The 19,609-nt window shown below is 42.3% G+C and overlaps 2 protein-coding genes across 2 annotated transcripts in view; one reads left to right on the top strand and one right to left on the bottom strand.

Annotated features, from left to right (window-relative positions):
* Nucleotides 1-907: 907 nt before the first annotated feature.
* Nucleotides 908-10,959, bottom strand: taf1c (TATA-box binding protein associated factor, RNA polymerase I subunit C). Its single transcript, XM_069677268.1, has 15 exons — nucleotides 10,527-10,959; nucleotides 9,853-9,964; nucleotides 9,225-9,274; nucleotides 8,756-8,851; nucleotides 8,545-8,612; nucleotides 8,167-8,417; nucleotides 7,103-7,234; nucleotides 6,892-7,009; nucleotides 6,737-6,808; nucleotides 6,504-6,639; nucleotides 6,232-6,360; nucleotides 5,720-5,918; nucleotides 5,451-5,588; nucleotides 3,412-5,177; nucleotides 908-2,219 (listed from the first exon to the last, which is right to left on the bottom strand). The coding sequence occupies exons 1-15, from the start codon at nucleotides 10,641-10,643 to the stop codon at nucleotides 1,959-1,961; spliced, it is 3,645 nt and encodes a 1,214-aa protein (XP_069533369.1). The 5' UTR covers nucleotides 10,644-10,959; the 3' UTR covers nucleotides 908-1,958.
* Nucleotides 10,960-11,540: 581 nt separating this feature from the next.
* LOC138605065 (WD repeat-containing protein 7) overlaps nucleotides 11,541-19,609 on the top strand; it is a 112,054-nt gene continuing 103,985 nt past the window's right edge. The window contains exons 1-9 of the mRNA XM_069677143.1: nucleotides 11,541-11,680; nucleotides 12,959-13,132; nucleotides 13,227-13,333; nucleotides 13,878-13,956; nucleotides 14,075-14,249; nucleotides 15,114-15,190; nucleotides 15,481-15,600; nucleotides 15,676-15,821; nucleotides 15,965-16,067. Coding sequence (XP_069533244.1) covers nucleotides 12,974-13,132; nucleotides 13,227-13,333; nucleotides 13,878-13,956; nucleotides 14,075-14,249; nucleotides 15,114-15,190; nucleotides 15,481-15,600; nucleotides 15,676-15,821; nucleotides 15,965-16,067 — 966 coding nt within the window. The 5' untranslated portion in view covers nucleotides 11,541-11,680; nucleotides 12,959-12,973. The remainder of the gene's footprint in view (nucleotides 11,681-12,958; nucleotides 13,133-13,226; nucleotides 13,334-13,877; nucleotides 13,957-14,074; nucleotides 14,250-15,113; nucleotides 15,191-15,480; nucleotides 15,601-15,675; nucleotides 15,822-15,964; nucleotides 16,068-19,609) is intronic.

The following is a 19,609-nucleotide window of genomic DNA, read 5'->3' as shown; positions in this document are numbered from 1 at the left end:
GGAGAACTCTTTATCTCAGATATTTGTAAATGCAAACTCTTTGAGTCATATGATAAAACATCTCATAATATTGCTTTCCTCCTTATCCCCAAATCCCTTTTCATCCCTGAGAATACTGACTGAGATTCATCACCTCCCTGTGTCTCAATGAGAACCCAGCTCTTCTCCAAGTTGTGCTTTTATTGAGAAAATAAGTTCAGTTTTGTTTAGAAAAGCAGATGTAGAAAAGTTTCACAAAAAATAACTCATCACAGCGAGTGACGTACTTTCATTTATCAGGAAAGAACAGCTGAGTGAAGTCTGAGAAACAGAACTGGTATAAGGAAGCAGCAAGCACGCACGCACGCACACGCACAGGGTCTAACTTATAACCAGATGGTGATTTTTGCACCAATTTTTCACGTCCAAGAATGTTGAAATTCCTAACATCTTTGAAAACAGTACTTTGAAGCCAATACTGTCACAGATTTTGTTTTGGAAACTGGCCTGCCTCGAATATCTCCAGTATACCGGCAGCAAATCGCAGCAGCAGTTTGTAAACAGAGATACTAGCTCAAGAGAAGAGGTCTCAGGCCGGGCTCAGACTACAGGAGTTCTAAATCAGGTTGCATCAGGCACAAAAAGGAGAAACATGACAGATCACACACAGGATGTTATTGGGACCACTGCGTGTGCCAGATGAAGCAAAAAAACACCTCACGTGATCTCGTTTGATTTAACGTGATCTCACAGGGAAGTAGATGCAAACAGACAGCATCCCACTTTGAAGGACTGCAACACGTCAAGTCCACAAGTTAAATGTGTGTTTGGGGTAGAGGAAGGGGCGTGACGTCAATACTGCGGCTCCACCAGCCGATCCCTACTGCCCAAGATGCAAGATGGCAGGGGGGGGGGGGGGTTTTGGCTACAACAAGAGGAGATGTAAACATGTCGTCCATCTTTATATACAGTCATCGGTCTGTCAACAGCAGTATGCTAGCTAATGTTAGCCACTAAGAGAGAAGTCTACAAGGAGAGGGAGCAGCTTGAACATTTAGCCATGAGAGTATCGTGGTCTATGTACGGATGAAATCATCCATATAATTAAATCCTAAAAATCAAACATGTTTCATATCATTGGGTCGGGCCCCACGAGTGTCCGAGCTGTGGGGGAGGTTTTAGACTGGATCTGAATCTCCTCATATGACCAGAAAATCCCAGCCCAGCATCGGTGCAGACGGAGGTCCCAGACCAGATTCCTTCATCATGTTGTCATGTGATGAATCAGGTTTAAATCTCCTGTAGTCTGAGCCTGGTTTAATGTTTTTACACTGCAAAGAACTGGATAGATGAGTCTTTTCATTTTAATCAAACAACAGCAGTTCCTATTTTCGGATCATTTTACATGAATCATTGCTTAGTCTCACTTCTTTGACCTTTTTTCTCACATTTCTTTTCAGGGTATATCTCACTTTAAACAGCCGTGTCCCCTGTGGGAGGAAGTTTTGAACTCCAGTCGGTTTTCCTCTTTAACCAGGTTACACCTACGACACAGTGTCATGGAGTGAATGCCAAAACCAATACAGCAGTCATTTCTGAAACATCCGCTCAGTCACCTGCAGTGTGAGCGTGCACACACACACGCAAACACACTCACAGGATATCACCAAAACAAACAAAAGACACAACCACAAAACAAAGATAAAAAACCGTTAAATCCTACCAAACCCGTCTGCAGTCCGTCTGTTTCAGCCTCCAGACGTTTCTCTGTGATGGATATGTTTCCAAAACGACCTCCTGATTTACATCCAGTTTGCAGGTTCAGTTTTTCAAGTACAGTCCCAGCGAATAAAACCAGTATACATCCATTTTACAGATCCTAAAACAGCTGCAGACACCAGTAATCAAACTGGTTTCCTCGACCCGGTGTTTTTACTTTCCACAGGAATTCCAAACGACGATAAACTCCAACAAATGAATCAAAATCCCATCCGAGACTTCTTCTTCTTTGGTTGCGATGCCTGCGACGCCTGCGACAGCCCAAATCGTCCCTGTGAACTCTGGGAGAGGGACTGAGATTGGGACCAGGAGAAGGGGTCCTGGGACAGGTTCACCCCGAGGCTCCTCTGAGAGACAGACTGGGAGCTGCGGAGCTGAGATGAGGAGGCCACAGGTTGATGAGCGGGCAGCATGGCGCTCCCCTCTTCCAGGAAGTAATCGTCAAGCTGAGAGGGCTCATCCTGGAAACAGAGCAGAGACAGATGTAGGGCAATCTGATATCTCTGTTATCAATGGGCTGTTTATCTTGTGGCCTAAGTTATCTGCCTTGTTTGGGACCGTACAGCAGGTTTCAGATGTTTAAGTTTACTACATGTCTTCCAAACACTAGAAGAAGACTTGAGTTTGACACCAGCTCAACTCTTTAAGACATTTTAGACACAGACGAGAAGATGTTGCAAAAGCTGGATATCCTGCACGGTCACAATTAACAAGACTGAACCAGACTCCTGTGGAGATTATTTCCCATCATGCACCTGGTTTAAATGTACAACAAGAAAAACAATCAAGGGAGTAGAAACAGAAGCAGCCTTTGTCCACAGACGCCCTCGTGTGTGAGCAGCAGTTTGTGTTATCTGTAGTAACTGAGGCTGCAATGTTAGCTGGGTTAGCATTACAAGCTAGCAGTCCTCTAGCAATGCATTTCCGTTCTACCTACTTTAAACTTTCACTGGTTCACAAAAGCATATTGCCAGTGGACTAATCTTTATTTACAGATTCTACACAAAAATGTACAGGAAGTGTTCTGGTTTCCGTTTGTAGAATGCTTGTATAGTAATACTGATCAATCACGTATCAGCAGGCTGCTGCGTGTGCAGGAAAAACAGTCCGTGCGGAGAGCAAAAGCAGGCGGTTCAGCTAACAATCTGTTCTAGATCAAAACTTCAACATGAGACAAAATTGCTTAACCCCGTGTTACGAAAGCCGTTCAGCGGTTAGAACACACGGTCGCTTCTCAAGCTGCTGACTGGACTGTAAACAATGCAGCGCACGGAGGAGGAAGTCTTGGCTGGAAGTCCTTTATCGCTAAACGCTGGCTACACCAGGATGCCCGCAAAGTTCGACATCACTCCCAGAGGATATATCGTAGTCAGACTATAGCCGATGGCTTTAACACTGATCCTAACAGCAAACAAAGGTTAAACTCTGGTGTTACATTCAGTTAGAGCATGGTGACAGCAGCCCTCCCCAGCGTCCCCTCAAAGTTTACTTTCTACAAGTTTAAATCCAACTGGTGTTGGGCTGGAAAATGAGAAAAAATATTGAAGTGGGAACAACAAGGAAAGTACAAAGTTTTGGTGCTTGGCTTCCTGGGTTGAGAGAAAATGAAGTTCACAATGAGATTACAAGTCAAACACCCCCCCTTCCTCTTACCTGTGGTCCAAACAGAGAGCTGAGGACGTCCTCCATTTGGCGTTTGTTCTTCCTCTGACTGGCCGGTGTGGAGTTCACTCTGGGTGTCTGGGACAGGGTGAGGGTTCGGGAGCTGCCAGGTGACTGGGACGGGATGAGGGTTCGGGAGCTGCCAGGTGACTGGGACGGGATGAGGGTTCGGGAGCTGCCGGGTGTCTGAGACGGGGTGAGGGTTCGGGAGCTGCCGGGTGTCTGGGACGGGGTGAGGGTTCGGGAGCTGCTGGGTGTCTGAGACGGGGTGAGGGTTCGGGAGCTGCCGGGTGTCTGGGACAGGGTGAGGGCTCGGGAGCTGCCGGGTGTCTGGGACAGGGTGAGGGCTCGGGAGCTGCCGGGTGTCTGGGACGGGGTGAGGGTTCGGGAGCTGCCGGGTGTCTGGGACGGGGTGAGGGTTCGGGAGCTGCGGGGGGTCTGGGGCGGGGTGAGGGTTCGGGAGCTGCTGGGAGTCTGCGGCTCACCTGGTTTGTCTTTAACACTTTGAGGCGTAGCAGGAACAGGACCGTCAGTTTGTTCAATGGAGGGTGTTTCAGCTCTGGGTGTCCCGCTCTCCTTAAAACCCTCAGACTGTGACTTAATACTCTCTGTGTCTGACCACGCCCCCTGACTCGCCGCAGAGGACCAGCCCTGCGAATCAGAGAAGTCAGAAAGCTCGGACTGGTAGCTAACAGATGAGGTGAAGCTCCCCGACAGCTCCAGGCGCCGTCCTGAAGCTCTCTTTGCCTCCTTCTCCCTCCTCCTCTTCCTCCTCAGAGCCTCAATCTTCTGCTCCTTGTTCAGCCCCAAATTCTCTTCCCACCACGCCCGCCATGCCTCCTCCCCCTGCCAGGAGAGCGTCAGGCGCTGGCTCAGCTGATCCGTCCAGGCGTCTGTGTCCACCGTGTCCGGCACTGGTTCCAAATCTGGAGCCGTGAGGGAGGTGGACACGTCGTCGTGTACCAGCAGTGAGCGTTTGGACATGCACGCTCTCAGATCACGCCTCAGGCTCTGCACACGCTCTTCTTCTGCAGAATCTCTTGCTTCACCGTCAAATGGATGGAGAAGGCCTTCAGTTTGGACTGTAATGTGCTGCAGGCGGTGTGGGCGGGGCTTCTTCTCTCGACTCTTTCGCATCAATTTCTGCAGCCAATGTTTCCACGTGACCAGAGCGCTGTCGCTGAGCTTCACCGGAGTCTGAACAACGTGACTCGAGCTGCTGGAGCTGTCGACTGTTTCCTCCACGCTGCCGGGTTCATGGCTGGTATTATTTTCACCATCCTTTCCATCTTTTGCACCCTCGTCCAATCCGCTCACTTGTTCCGGCTCTGGATCATCATTAACGATGACCTGCAAGTTCAACTGCTTCAGTTTTCGACTCTTTCTCCCGTCATACTCTGAATCCTCCGAGGACGAATCAGAGGATGTATACACCGCTCGTTGTTTCCTCTCTGGCGTTTCAGCCACAAATCTCAGCGCAGTTGGAGCCTGAGTTGGCCCGATGACCCCTTCGTCGCTTGATGTTTCTGATACAACCATTTGAGAGTCTGCTGATGTTGCTCTTCCTGGTGTTGTGGTCTCTTTCGGAGTTTGATTCTGCAGCGGTTCGTCCTCTGCCGCTCGATGTGGAGAGGTGTCTGGCTGCTCAGGCTCGAGGATCTGGTAGAAAATATCTCCTGCCTCTGTCAGCTGTAGGATACAGATACTCTCTTCACCCTCTGCATCTCTTCCTCCTTTCTGCTGGATACAAGTCAGACCTGAGAACAAGATAATTAATGTAAACTTATTTTAAGAACTAGGCTTTGTTTTATGGGAAACTCAGCCAATACAGCCTTTTTCATTGCTGCCACTTAAAGCTTTGTACTGGAGAAATTCCAAAACTTTTTATACCTTTAAGTCATTTAGACCACATGTGTACAAAATAGGGCCCAGGCTTTTGCTTATTAAATGATTAACTTTTTTTGACTCGTCTTGATCCCCCTTAAGGTCTAAAACTCTCTAGGTCTAAACAAACACACAGGAAAGCAAACCTGCAGCAGGTGAGGACAATCTGTTGGTCGCAGTTTCCCGGCGGTGAGGGATCTGAACAGGAAGGTGCTTCAGACTGTCTCTGGGTCTGAGCAGAGCCTGAGGAGGACCTCGACTGGTGCAGGCCTCCGCTCTGCCTCCTGTGAACACACATGATAAACAGAGGGGGTTTCATTCAGAAGGTTACACCAACACATGAGAGCTGCAGATATAATATAATAATATAAAATATAAATGAACTGCACGATCACAGCGCCCTCTGTCGACTGACCTGAGTACTGCAGCATTGTGATCTCTTGAGAACTGTGGGAGCCCAGGAGCACCTTGGTGGTCCTGGCTCCGCCCACTCCTGAGCCAGAGGACTCGGAGCCAGGAACAACGTGACAAAACAAGGGAGGGGACTTCATCATGTGATCCCATTTAAGCATGGGCATGCCGGGGAAACGCTCGTCCATGATGTAGGCTGAATACTGAAAGAGAAGAGAAAACAATTTGGGTTTTTACATTCAGTTTAACAACATTTCAAGCTTTTTAGGTTCTAAGAATTCCAGACGTATGAATTGTTTCTTTCTTTTAACCTCTTGGAACATTGTTTTACTCCTACAGAGTCCACAAACCCAAAGAACACACCTGACCTCTAGTGGTATGATCAGGTACTGCACCCCACAAAGGAACTATTCTACCTATCTTTATTTTAGACACATTTCTCCTCATTTAGCTTGACATATCTGTCAGTTTTAATATTTGGATTTGTTTATGTGTAATTTGTTGTTATAAATGTACCTGAGTGGTGACGAGGTGATGGAAGGAGTGGGCGTCTCCCAGATATCTGGACAGGATGAGCCTCTCTCCACTGCGACACTCGGAGGTGTTGCTGATACGAAACAGTGTGTGACCGATGACAGGGCTCACCTGGATTCACAGAAGAACGGAGAGGAGGGAAAGAGACATGAAACAAGGGAGATGATCAGGAATTAACAAACAAAAAGTAAACCAAATCTTTTTCATACTTAAATAGGAAAAAAAAATAAGACCACCACAACCTCTCATCTCACCCTGATGTCTGTGAGCTCCACCCCGGTCCTGTCAGCGTACAGCATCACCCTCGGATGTGCAGAGAACTCGCACCATCGCCACGATGACTTGGCGTTAAAGTACAGGTTGCTGTCTTCCTCCCGAATCTTCTGCATCCTGTCGGGGCAGAGCGTCACTTCTATTTTAGTTTGATGGCACTAAACAGAAAAATAAATCTTCCTTCCTGGAAAAAACAAAACAAAAACATCCTCACCCTTTGCCGACAGTCCACAGGTTTGCCACTCCGCTCTCACTTGCAACCAGAACTTCACCTAAAACATGAGGACTGACAACAAACAGCAAAGAAGATGCTCCTTTAACAACTTCTCCTCAGTCAAAAACGTCCACTTCCTGTTTCTTATCACTCACCTGACACTGATGCAGGTGGCGACCTCTTTGGTGTTTACGACTTGCAGCAGACGAGGTTCGTTTGCGTCACTGGACCTCCAAACTCCACACAGATGATCCGACCGCACGGCAACACAACCTGAACACAACCAAGTGTTAGTGTAAAAATGCCTGCACAGGTTGGACTATATGACAGATAATCCACACAACAAGCCTGATGATGTTTTCTTACTCTGGTTGAACAGGGCGGCGGTGCTGATCTGTCTGACGGGGCCTTTAAGCTGGAAGCTGAACAGGTCGCTGCTGCTGGCGTCCACACAGGAAGAACCTTCTCTGTTGTGCTTTAGCGCCACTCTGTGGAAGTCTGAGGTACTGCGTGAAGGACCAGAACCAGCAGGAACAACAAAGCAGGAACACCATCACTCTGGGATGTTTTTCACTCCCTATTGTTTGTTATCAAAACAATTCAGTGCCTCTCACATCTGAACCACTTCACAAGATGTATTTCTTTAATCCAAACATGTAGCTGTAGAAATCAACAGGGATGTTTACTGCTGCCATTTTTGTTTGGGTGAAGGGGCAGAGGGAGAGAGAGAGTCATGGCCCATATTAAAGTCTATAGAAGAGTTTACAGAGTGTTATGCTTCGGGGCAAATGTAAAGTGCTTGTTTTTGCCACTGACAGGCTCAGATTGTTGTTATAAAACAGTAAAGACATTGTGCAACGGATCCCTACAGAGAGACACACTAGATCGCTCTCTTTAAAGCCACAAGACGCTTTGAACAAAAAAACATTTTGCCTTGCAGAGCATGGGACCTGTTTGGAAACAGCTGCTTCATGAGTTTGAGTTAGGAACACCAAAGTCACAAAATAAAAAAGCAGTGGAGACTGGGGTGGATTAGCAACTCCCATGTTCTGCAATGTGAGTCTGGTCAGGTTTTTTGTTGACAGCCGTTTCTGGTTTAATCAATAAGGTCCATCTCTGTAGAAATCCTTCCTGTAACATTGTCAAACACTACCAACAATACCAGTCAGTGTCAGTGGCAAAAACAAGAACTATTAGTGGACAAACTTGAAGCGGGCACATTTGCCTGCAGGGATTACTCTGCAGCTATCAGAGCCTGCTTCACAGCTTTTGGCTGAAACAATCTCAGGGAGCAATTCTAAGACTTTTTGTATCCGTTGGTCATTTATACCTCAAGATGTTTAAAAAAAAAAAAAAAAAAAAAGGGCCAATGTTTAAAATACTGGAATTCCCCTTTAAATGTGCAGAATGTTATCCATTCTTAAGGATACTGAGGCAGTCCAGTCCCTGGTTTCCAGGGTAAATGAGGCAGCCTTGCTGAGTGTCACTGCAGCTCTGTGAGAAGGGGACGAATGCGAGGGCGCCCCCTGTGGCTCCTTCAGAGAACAGCAGGCGGTCCCTCTGCTCTGTCAGCTCCTCATACAACAGAGAACCCAGCAGCTCGGGAGGGACGGAGTGCACCACGTCGGACAGCAGGGCGCTGTACCCATCCAGAGATCTGGATGAATATGACCTTTGACATCTGGAAAAAAGATACAACATTATTTAAATAACAACACCAATCAGAAAACCAGAGATACTGTCTGATTTGATGTCTTTACTGTTTCCACTGACACTCACTTTCAACCCAGTCAGTCTGGTCCACTCACATTTTAAGATTCATCATGTTGAGGAAGTTTTTCACCTTCCACATGTGGACTGAATTCTTCCGATATCTCTGAAAAACACAAACAGACATGTTTTAAAAAAGCTCCCAGAGGCCAAACTGATGCCTGTACATTTTTTATTTTGTCTGACAAGAATCCAAACAAACATTGTGAAACATTCTTGTCACAGGACATGTAGTCTTGTGAAACTCACCTCTTTCCGTCCGTGTTTGAAGTTCATGTTTTCACCCAGAATTTCACTCATGCAGCCAAAGGCGTCCTGGCAGTGATCCATGAAGAAGTTCTGCATCTAAATACAAAGAACCCTGTTTATTCACCTGATTTGGAGTGCGTTTTGTTTTATGTATTAGGACGTGAACAACATTGTTAAAGGTCATTTTACTTCATTTTTAGAGATTAAACCTCTTGTATCTGTAAAACTGTGACCAACATTAATATGACGAATAACCTTTTCTGTCCCTGTGAAGAAATAAACCTTTTATTTATCCTGCAGCTTAAAAAGCAATGAACACTATAGTCCCTTAAGAAAACAACAGGTAGGCTATGTAGGAATGTTCTAAGAATAATCTAAGCAATCTTAGATTAAAGGTTTAAGAAACACATAGCACAGATCTCTTAAATCTGAGATCATTTGATTTCCTGCTTTGGATTTTTGTACTCACATGTTCTCTGAAGTCCAGCGGATCTGGAGGCTTTGAAGGCCAAAGGACAGCTAGAAAACATGTTTACAGATATTATTGAACAATGGAAAGATGACTATAATAACACAAATGTCTAAAGGGGTTCCAGATATTTAAATGAAACTTTAACATGCTGAATTTGTACTGTTCACCTTCATAATTTGATAGAAAAAAAATACAGAATTGTGTGTTATCCCACTGTTTTATTTCATGTATTTATTTATAACACGTTTCCAAGTTTTATGCTGTCAATTCACTCATAATTTTCTCCTGAGAAACACGTTTGGATATCAAGGTGAAAACAGAAAGGTGAATATTTACTGCCTGACTGAATGTTAAAGTAGTATAAATTAAAGAGCTTTCATTTTGTTGAGTGTATGTTTCTTAATCATAAAACAATTGAGACTTAAAAAAAGAAAAGTTCCTCATATATGGTGGCTGTTTTTACCCCCTCATCTTTAAATGACTGAGTAAAAACACATCAAGTATCAATTATTAAGTCCCCAACCTGCTTCAGTACTAGATATGTTAAAATGAGGATGAACAAGGACCACTTTCAGAGACCTAAATGACATCCATTGAGGGGAAAAAACTTCTGTGATGGACTCACAATTTCTTGGGGCCAGGAGGGGGATCGGTACGGGCTCAGTGTGACGCCATATCTCCCCTCTGACCTGATGTCGGGATGTAAACGTCCAGCTGGAGCGAGGTCCAGAGCCTCCCTGAGATCCAGAGAGAAAATAAGGAAGTCAAGACAGAACTAAAAATCCAAAAACCAAATGAATGTATGGAAAAAAAGATAAAAACAATCTCCAAAGCTCAGAGCAGGTTTTGATGGAGGTTTAAATAAATCATACTTGATGTAATAATAAAACACAGGCATTTTAAAGCCAGAAATGCTAATTTGTTTTTCAAATGTTGACTTATGAGCAGTATTTCTCTGTCATGCATGACTGTAAATCAATTTCCTTTAGCTTTTACAGCAAAAAATATATATAAACTTTGTGCTGTAATCACAAAGTTGAGATAACATTATCTTTATTGTCCCAGAATGGATAAAACATGCTACAGCAGGTCACGAGTCAGAGAAGAAAAAAAGTGCAAACAATTGATGGATAAAAATAAAAATAATAACGTAATAATAAGAATAATTATAAACCCTATATCCATTAAACACACTTTTCACTTGCACAAATATGACATTGTTTGGATAACTTGCAATCAATATGCATCATTATAACGTTATTAGCATTAGTTGTAGCATTGAGCTGACAGTTCACCCACCTGAGGTCTGACTCGATCATAACAGCCCCAGTTTCCAGCGCAGTGTTTTAACACCGAGTCCGGCGGTCCGCAGTTGTAAAACGAAGGAAAAAGCTGCTGTGGAAACTGGTAATCCATTGTTTTAGTCCAAAATGTATCAAAATAACTGCCACGTTTTCTAACTCTCTATATGTCGTCGTCCCTCCACTCGCTCAACGTGTCTGGGAACAAGTCTGAACATGTTGTTCTCCGGCTCAGCTAACGTTAGCTCCCCTGCCCACGCTGTTAGCTAGCATAAATAAACACGTTTCCACCTGTTTAAATGCAATGACACGCGTTTAACAACTCAAAATACACGACGTTCACGTCAAAACAAATAATTTAATTTAGAAAGAAACGAATATTGCTATAAAATTGTCCAAAATCCTCATTGAATCGCCGGACACGTGCAGACTTGCGGCCATGAAACGCAAAGCTCGGCGACGTGTGATCAGCTGGCGGCAACAACACTGGTGTCACTTCCGGTTTCCGCTAAGCAAAAAAGATGTAATGCAAACTTTCAGAATAAAACCCAGACCATGAAAAGCATAATGATACACAAATAATGTAAAAATGTAAAAAAAATATTGCTTGTGAAAGGTTTACAAAAGTTAAGTAGTCGAATAATTCGTATATTTGAAAATATATGAATAAAATTAGGAGGTGAAGTAGGAGAAATATTTGAACTATTCCGTCGATTTACATCTAATCTAATCACCAATACAAATTCCTTGTATGTGTAAACCTACTTGGCAATAAACCAAGATTCTGATTCTGATCTGTGTATCTATTATATTTCTATTTCTATTCATAATTGTATTTATCAAACATTGTTTTTACGTTTTTTTCGTACCTCTTAAATAACCAGAAAATGCTATTCAAATAACACATATCTCGTTGGCAAGGTCTTGGAAAACCAATATCTCGTGTAGTGATAGCTCATGGTTTTACTTTGACCGGAAGCAGCTTTCAGTTGTCGCGTGATCAGCTGACCGAACAGATCGGTTTGTCAGTGGAATAAGCAGCCAAAAATAAGCCGAAAAATAGGATAATTTCGGATTTTATTTGCCACGGAGGCCCACTTTCGTTGATAAACTTTCATTAGAAGGAAATGCCCCAATAGGACTCCTGTTGTGGTACGTATATACCATTTTTATCATTGTGTTTTGGTTCCGTTAGCCGTGATGCTAACCCGGTAGTAGCGACATTGCAGGTGTAGTTAAACGTTAGCGCTAGCACTTCGTGGGTCACTACACAGCTAATCTGTCCTCTAACGTCTGACGATGACTTACATGTAGCTTATATTTAAATGTTTGCAGAATTATCTAATGTTGGCTGTCTCCCAGGTGTCTTTGACTGTCCTGCAGCTGACTGTGAATTAAATGTATCGCCCTAATCGTTACTGCTTAGCCTTTAAACCTGAGTATGAAGCCAGTGGTAATTAATCCAATGAAGCACGAAAATACAAACTGTATATTTTGATGCGAAAGTGTCTACTGTGCTTTGTCAATTTCTGGGAAAGGGTCACAGCTGCTTCATTGCTTGCCTTTGTGGCAAGGCTATGATTCGTGACTTAGTGAAGATGTTTTTGATTCAATGACATGATCAAATATATTGAGTTGATAAGCCTCAATGAATGTGTCTACGCAAGTAATGTTAATGTCAGTATGATATGATGTGTCTCTATGCTAAACATTAGCATACTAGCATGCAATGCTAACATGGTAAGTGTTAAGCACCTTTAAAATGACATGGCAAATTGTCTTGGTGGGAAAATATGAATCCCAGGAGAAAAAAAATACATTAAAACAATATATATATAAAGTATGAAGCAACAATGAACACAGCGTACAATGTCTAACTGTTTCAGGATAATGTAAACAAGAATACTAATGTAGAATGGTGCAGAGGTCAAATACATCAACATAGAACACATACAATGTTATTTTCCATGTTTAAGAAGTTCCCTCACGTATTGAATTGAATGTCACCAAATCACAACCTTCTTTGCTATGATAATAAACTAGCCTATAGAAAAGTAAAACAAACATTGAAGGAGAAAATGCAAAAAGGGCAAAGTCACAAAATGTCCATAGATGTCCACTCTTTAGAAAGGCTCACAGAAAAGGGTAATGTTGAAGGATATGAACTCTTTTAGCTCCTCTGACATCCTCAGACAAGCTGCTTTAAAATCAGCATCACCAACTGTCTGCTGTCGTTCACTTTGAGAAAACTGAAGACCCTATGACTCAAACATTGGCTACATGAGTTGGTGACATACAGGTAACTTTAAAAACTATGTGATGTAGATCTAATGCTAATAATTAGAAACGTTAGTATCTTCAATATGGTTTGGACAATATGAAGATACTTACAATCTGGAGGTAGTAACTAACTGTCCCCCATCCTTCCAGACATACATCAGCATAATGTCGGGGAACAGTTTGGTTCTACCCATAGTGCTTTGGGGCCGCACGGCACCCACCCACTGCATCAGCAGCCTGCTGGTGATGGACGACTTCAGCACCATCATCACCGGCTGCCATGACGGACAGATCTGCCTCTGGGATATGACGCCTGAGCTGGAGGTACTGATGAGGGACAACATGTGTGATTTTATATCCTATCTCTTATTTACGCTGCTTCTTCTTGTCTTAACATGAACCCCCTGTTCTTCTTCAGATTTGTCCCAGGGCCATGTTGTTTGGTCACACTGCCTCCATCACCTGTCTGTCAAAAGCCAGTGCATGCAGTGACAAGCAGTACATCGTCAGTGCGTCAGAGAGCGGGTAAGCACTTTTTGATCTGTCAGAAGTTTCATATAGATTGTGATTACATGCTCTAAAGTGGTACAGCAGAATCACCTCATAACGTGGATTTCTAAGCTCATAGTTCTGCACTTTAGGAGAGCCTTCTTTCTTATGTTAGGAGCTATAACCAGTTTGTGTTTTCCATGTGTTACAGTTTGCCCTGGTATATGCAAACAGTTGATTTCCTGTCAGGTGACTCATCAGTTTATCAGTGGTTGCAGCACAACAGAGGCATACAGAACGATCCATTGTACTCGTATAAAAGCAGTCTCTGTGCCCTTTAAATGAACTGACTTGAGCACTGGAACTGTTATGACAAGGGAATCTACTTTTTAAAAAAATAATTGTTTTTTATAATCATGGATAAATATAACTGTCTGTGTTACTGTACGAGCAATACCTTAAACCTCATCATACAGAAGAGATGAGACAAATGTTACATATAAATGTCACGATAAGAGTTCAGCTGCAGCTGGCCTCCTGCTCATGTATGTCTAACTTCACTTCGATCTTGTCTCCACAGGGAGATGTGTTTATGGGATGTGAATGATGGACGCTGTATCGAGTTTACCAAGCTGGCGTGCGCTCACACTGACATTAGTGTAAGACACACACCCACACACACGCTAGACTCTCAAATAATAGCTTTTTTATGTTAGATGACAGCCGATTCATTGTGCTGTCTTCCTCTTTGTCTCCCATTCTTCTGTGCTTCTTCAGTTCTATCAGTTCACTATCGGCACTGAGAGGGAGGGACGTCTGCTCTGTAATGGACATTACCCAGAAATCCTTGTGGTGGACGCCACCAGCCTTGAGGTCTTGTACTCGCTGGTGTCAAAGATCTCTCCTGACTGGATCAGCTCCATGAGCATCATCCGATCCCACCGAACACAAGGTGAGAGACGCAGATGGAAAAAAGGGGAAGATTAAACATGCAGGTCAGGTGGTTTGACGTGTAGGATTTTTTAACCCTTTGCAGCCCATTTATGTGCTGTTTTTCAGCTGTTCCTCTTGTTATCCAGATCCTATCTTCAGTCAGACTTTTATAATGCGTCCTCCTAAATTTGATTATGAAGTTGCAGACTCATCATGTGTCATCTCCTTCGCCTTTTGGTACTTGCTCAAAGTTATTCTAGTACCATAACTATTCTTTTAAGGACCCCCTAAACAGCAATTCTTCTGATTATTTGTTGCAAATAATCCTCGAATAGTTTGTTGTATTTAAAGTAATAATCTCAAAAATGTTCATGACTGGGTGTCTGTGGTGACATTTGCAAAAAAAAATCGCAAGCGGCGCCCAGTTAGTGACGCGTTTTTTATCACCCAGCAGTGGTTGGTCTGCCAGAGAGGGTAGGCGGAGCTTAGCGGCTGCTTTTCCGCTCTCTGCAAGTGTTGCGAGTAAACAGTAATCTACTATGGCTGAACAAACAAAGAAAAGATGGATGACTACAGATACAACTTCAACAAGAAGCGAAAAATCCAAAGAAAAAGAAACAAACTCGACGCTCAGATGAAGCAAACAGTCTGAAAAGGAAAGCGAAATGTTTTATTGAAGCATCTTTCTCAGATTAAGATTCTCTTCTGTAAATGGAGCAAAGGTCAATGAAACCAAATAGTGATCCAATAATCATGAGGTGCTCCTAATAGAGACGTCAACAATGCTTTCTAGCTTTACTTTTAGATCAATGCTAACATAATGCTATCATGTAAACAAGCATAGATTTGCATGATTAACCACTGACTCTCTGTCTCTGTTCAGAGGACACAGTGGTGGCCGTGTCAGTGACGGGGATCTTGAAGGTCTGGATCATCACAGCTGAGGTCAGCAAGATGCAGGTACACCAGCAAACAGATACATCAGTCATGTATTAGAATTGTACATACTGATGGAAACATGTAAACTCAGGCCATAACAGTCGATGCAATGGCTGGTTTGTGTTATGTTATTGTTGTTAACATATGTTATGTTATTTTAGTGCAGGTTTTAAGAGTTTTTGAAAAAATCAGGGAACATTTGAGTATTAATACAAAAAATAAAATGTTATGTTGTGTTTATAAATCCCAGACACTGACACGTGTATCAGCTCAGGCTCTAACTTGTTCTGTGTGTGTGTGTGTTCGTTCAGGACCTGGACCCTGTGTTTGAAGAAGAGTCCAAACCCATCTACTGTCAGGGCTGCCAGAGCGTTTCCTTCTGTACCTTCACTCAGAGCAGCCTGCTCGTCGTCTGTTCAAAGTACTGGAGGGTAAGAACCTGCATAACCACTAGCACCTCTATCCCGGACAGAGCTGACATAATTAATATGTTTATTCCTCGTCAGGTGTTTGATGCCGGCGACTACTCGCTGCTCTGCTCGGTGCCCAGTGAGAACGACCAGGCCTGGACAGGAGGAGAGTTCATCGCTGCTGATAAAGTCATCATCTGGACCGAAGACGGCTGCAGTTTCATCTACAAGCTGCCCGCCAGGTAAATCTGCTGCTCCTCCTCACACAGCCCCGCTCTGTATCATCTGTTGGTTTTGTCATGCTCAACTGAAGTCTTAGGAGCTGAGTTTTTCTGACTGTGTGTAAAATATCCTAAATACATGACTGTGTGTGTGTATTCCTCAGCTGTTCCCCTGCAAGTGAACATTTCCGTAGTGATGTTGGGAAAACCAAAGAAGGCTCCATCCCTCCTCTGATCTACAGCATCGCCGGCTTCTCAGACAAACAGGTCAGTCCTCCCTCCTCCACCCCGTCCAGTTTTCACTTTAAGTGTTTTCCTGAGCATTTGATTTGAATTTACCCCGACCAGATTTTTCTTCTCATATAAAAAAGAGAACTATGTAAACCACATTACAATATTCAGCAAAAATATTGTAAGCTCAGCTACTAACATGTACGTGCAAATTTATAAATTATATACAGCTCTATTTAAAACATTTTTTTAACAGACGTGGAACAAATAAAAACTGCACAGAAAAACTGTTATTGAACACTGAAATGCACAGTTATAGATGTGTAAGACATTTCTTGATAAGGATGTCTTTGGGTTTACCTACTAACTTTAGACTATACAGGTGCAGTGAACTTGACCAAATGTTCCCTCCAGGACAGTGGCCTTTACTAATGATTCAGCTCTTTGAGGTACCTGTCCACAAAGAGCACTTGACTTCACTTGGCTAAACATTACCAACATACTGTTTCTATCTGTCCCAGTGAGCCCGGCTTACTTGACTAGCCTTGTTTAGTGAACAAACAACCGTCAGCCGTACAGTTACTTGTGATCAGTACAATATTAGAAATGCAGAGGTGCAATGAGGCGGCAAAATAGAAGCAATAAGGGAATAGAAATACAGAACAGACAGGACTGGGACAAAAGCTACAAACCAAAATCAGTACCAAGAACAAGACTTAAAATGAATTCATAATGATATGAAATATTTGTATAATGATAATAATATAAAATACAAAAACATAAAGTCAAGTAATAGTTGTTGGCCAATTTGCTGCCTCTCCTACCACAATATAAATGTTGCTAAAATACATGAACAATCATTCAGGGAAATCTGGGAAGTTCAGTTCTTTTATAAAATCAAAGAAAGGTTCCAACATCTTGCAAAATTTTCTTCTCAAAAAACGGGATTATTGCGCCTCTGTTACGTTCTGCCTTCTATGTAGAAGTCGCTCAGCCTTTGAGCCGGCATCGGATGTTGTTACAGTGTTAGTGTAAACAGCGCAGCCGGCAGGGCGGAGCGCCGTGTGTGTGTATTTGAAGCACGCGTTTGTTTACACCTCAGGCACGTTTTGACACTTGCATTATCAGATGTAAAATAGCAAAGGCAGCATAACGGCGGAGCTTTGTTACGGAGCTGCGGCGGAACTGTTCCCTTATCCAAATGTATTTCGACGTGGTTTGGAGACACCGCTGGAACTTTTTGTGTGCAACACAATTATAGTTAGATTGTAATTTGCTGGGTAGTCAAAACAACAGCACTCATTATAGAACCGTTTATTCACTTTCTTTTAATCCATTGGATATTATCTGAGTGGTGGCCATATTTAAAAAGCATTTAATGAAAACAATGAACTCAACACAGTAAACATTTATACAACTATTAACTAAGAATAATAAAATCATTAGAACCCTGTGAGTCTTTAAATAGCTGGAGTATGGTCTGGCCTAATCTCTGTGTACGAGCCTGACCCTTAGTGTTCTGTGTGTTTTGTGTAGTTATGTTTTATTTCGGCCCCTCGGTGTGTATTTATGGTTTATTGTCTTGTATGCATTTATTTGTTGTCTGTGCCTTTTGTTATTTTTGTTGTTCCTTCTGTTGTCCTCTGCCCCCTCCCTCCTTTGAACTCCTCACTTCTCTCAGAAGGAAGGAGAAGGAGGTGAGGAGGAGGAGGCAGTGTTTGAGGTGATGTGCCTCCCTGCCAGCGGGTGCGACTTGGAGCTCTACACCCCAGAGCTGCTATACCACCACCGGCCTATAGAGGCGCCAGTAAGCCCCAAAAATATGAACACTGAAGAAAAAAAACAAAGGCAGGAAGAAGATGGTTCTGCTTCTTGGCTGAGCTGCAAAAGATAAAAATGGATAGAGTCACTGCCCTCAAACCAATATGAGTTAAATATTATTATTGTTTTTTTAATTTAATTTTTCTGCCATTATAAACCCAAATGTTTACCTGTGGGTGTTCAAGATGGTAAATATTTGGCACTATTTTAATATTTTAAAAGGACCATACCACTGTTTGTCTCTGTATTAGCCCATTAGCTAAAAATAATTAATTCTTCATTTTACTGCCAAATGTACAGTGTTTGAACTTGTCCTTTAATGATGGGACATTTGTAAAATTAAGAACAGAACAAAAACAATAAGCAGACATACATGTTGTATTAAGGATACTTTTTGATTGGTTGTTGTGTCTGCAAGTTGTCAAATGATGAACATTTTATGCACACAGTGTCTAAACCACAAGCTTTCCTAAAATTAGATTAAAAATACAACCTTGCTTACAGTATTGTAATTAATTAAAGTATTGCAATATATATACAATTATAACCGCTGCATTTTGATTGTGCTAATAGGCAACTTTATTTAATTGTCATCATCAAATCATTTTTCTAACTGCAAAAAATAAAGATTAATAAGATACGAACAAGCTAAATTTTTTCTGTGGTGTATTTTATATGTCTGCTCTAAATTTAAAACTCTGAGAAATTAAGTTAAAGCCAATTTTACAGATACAAATGGGCAAATACAGTGGTATAGTCCTTTTTAAGAGAGGTTGGTTTCAGATTCAGATAGTTGAAGAAGCTACAGTCGACTTGTGTTTTTAGAAGTTGTGACTTTGCAGCTCAGCCAGAAACTAAGCACCAGAGATGAGAGGAGCAAACTGTGAGAACAGCAGTGAAAAAACAGATATCTGCTCAGTGGCTCACTTTCACCGAGCACCGTGGTGACAAACAGGGAGGAGAGGTCAGTCTGACGTCATGTCATTTGTGTCCTTTCTAAACCTCATGAAACGTGCATTCAGAAACATGTTTTTATTTTAATGAAAGAGCACCTGGAGAGTCTAAATATTGACAGCAGCATATGAGAGCTCAAAGGACTTTTTAATTTACCTAACTGACCTTTGGATTTTTGCACTTACCAATTTAGTGGATTCTATTTCTATTAATCAGATAAATAATCATAAGAATGTAAAGTAAATTTTTTGCGTTTTATTGTGACTCTCTTTTACTTTAAAAAAAACTTTAAGTGGACAAATAAATAAGAAAACAGTCACAAGTTACCAGATTTCCCATCAGGCTCATCTTTACACTCAAACCTAAAGCACGTATAACAAAAATAGTTACATTACTGATATAATCAGCTATAATTAGCTGATTAATATGAACTTAAAACCAACACTTACTTGATAATTATTTCTCAATTGGCTAAAATGCATGTAAAACTAGTAAAAGTTTCCACAATTGCAAATCTTATGAGGTGTTCTTAAAGTACTTGCCGACATACACTGTGATCGACCAGTGAATCTCCTGCCTCATCATTACCCTCATCTAGATATCAATATAGACACTAGATGATACTTGCATGTTTTGCAAGTATAATGGAAACATAACTGGGCCAAGACTGGACCCTTGGGGAACGCCATAATTAGCAGGAAAAAAAAAAAATATTATGTCTGGTTGAGTCTTTAAAATCAGATTCTTTATCCAAGAGACGTAACTACTGGTCTGCACAAGTGTCTGTGAAGTCATAATGTGAG

Source organism: Semicossyphus pulcher, unplaced genomic scaffold, assembly GCF_022749685.1.
Source record: "Semicossyphus pulcher isolate SPU_LCO1_2020_fin unplaced genomic scaffold, fSemPul1.0.p SCAF_28, whole genome shotgun sequence".
Lineage (NCBI taxonomy): Eukaryota > Metazoa > Chordata > Actinopteri > Labriformes > Labridae > Semicossyphus > Semicossyphus pulcher.
Note: the sequence above shows the minus strand (reverse complement) of the source record. Positions and strands in the feature narration are given on the sequence as shown.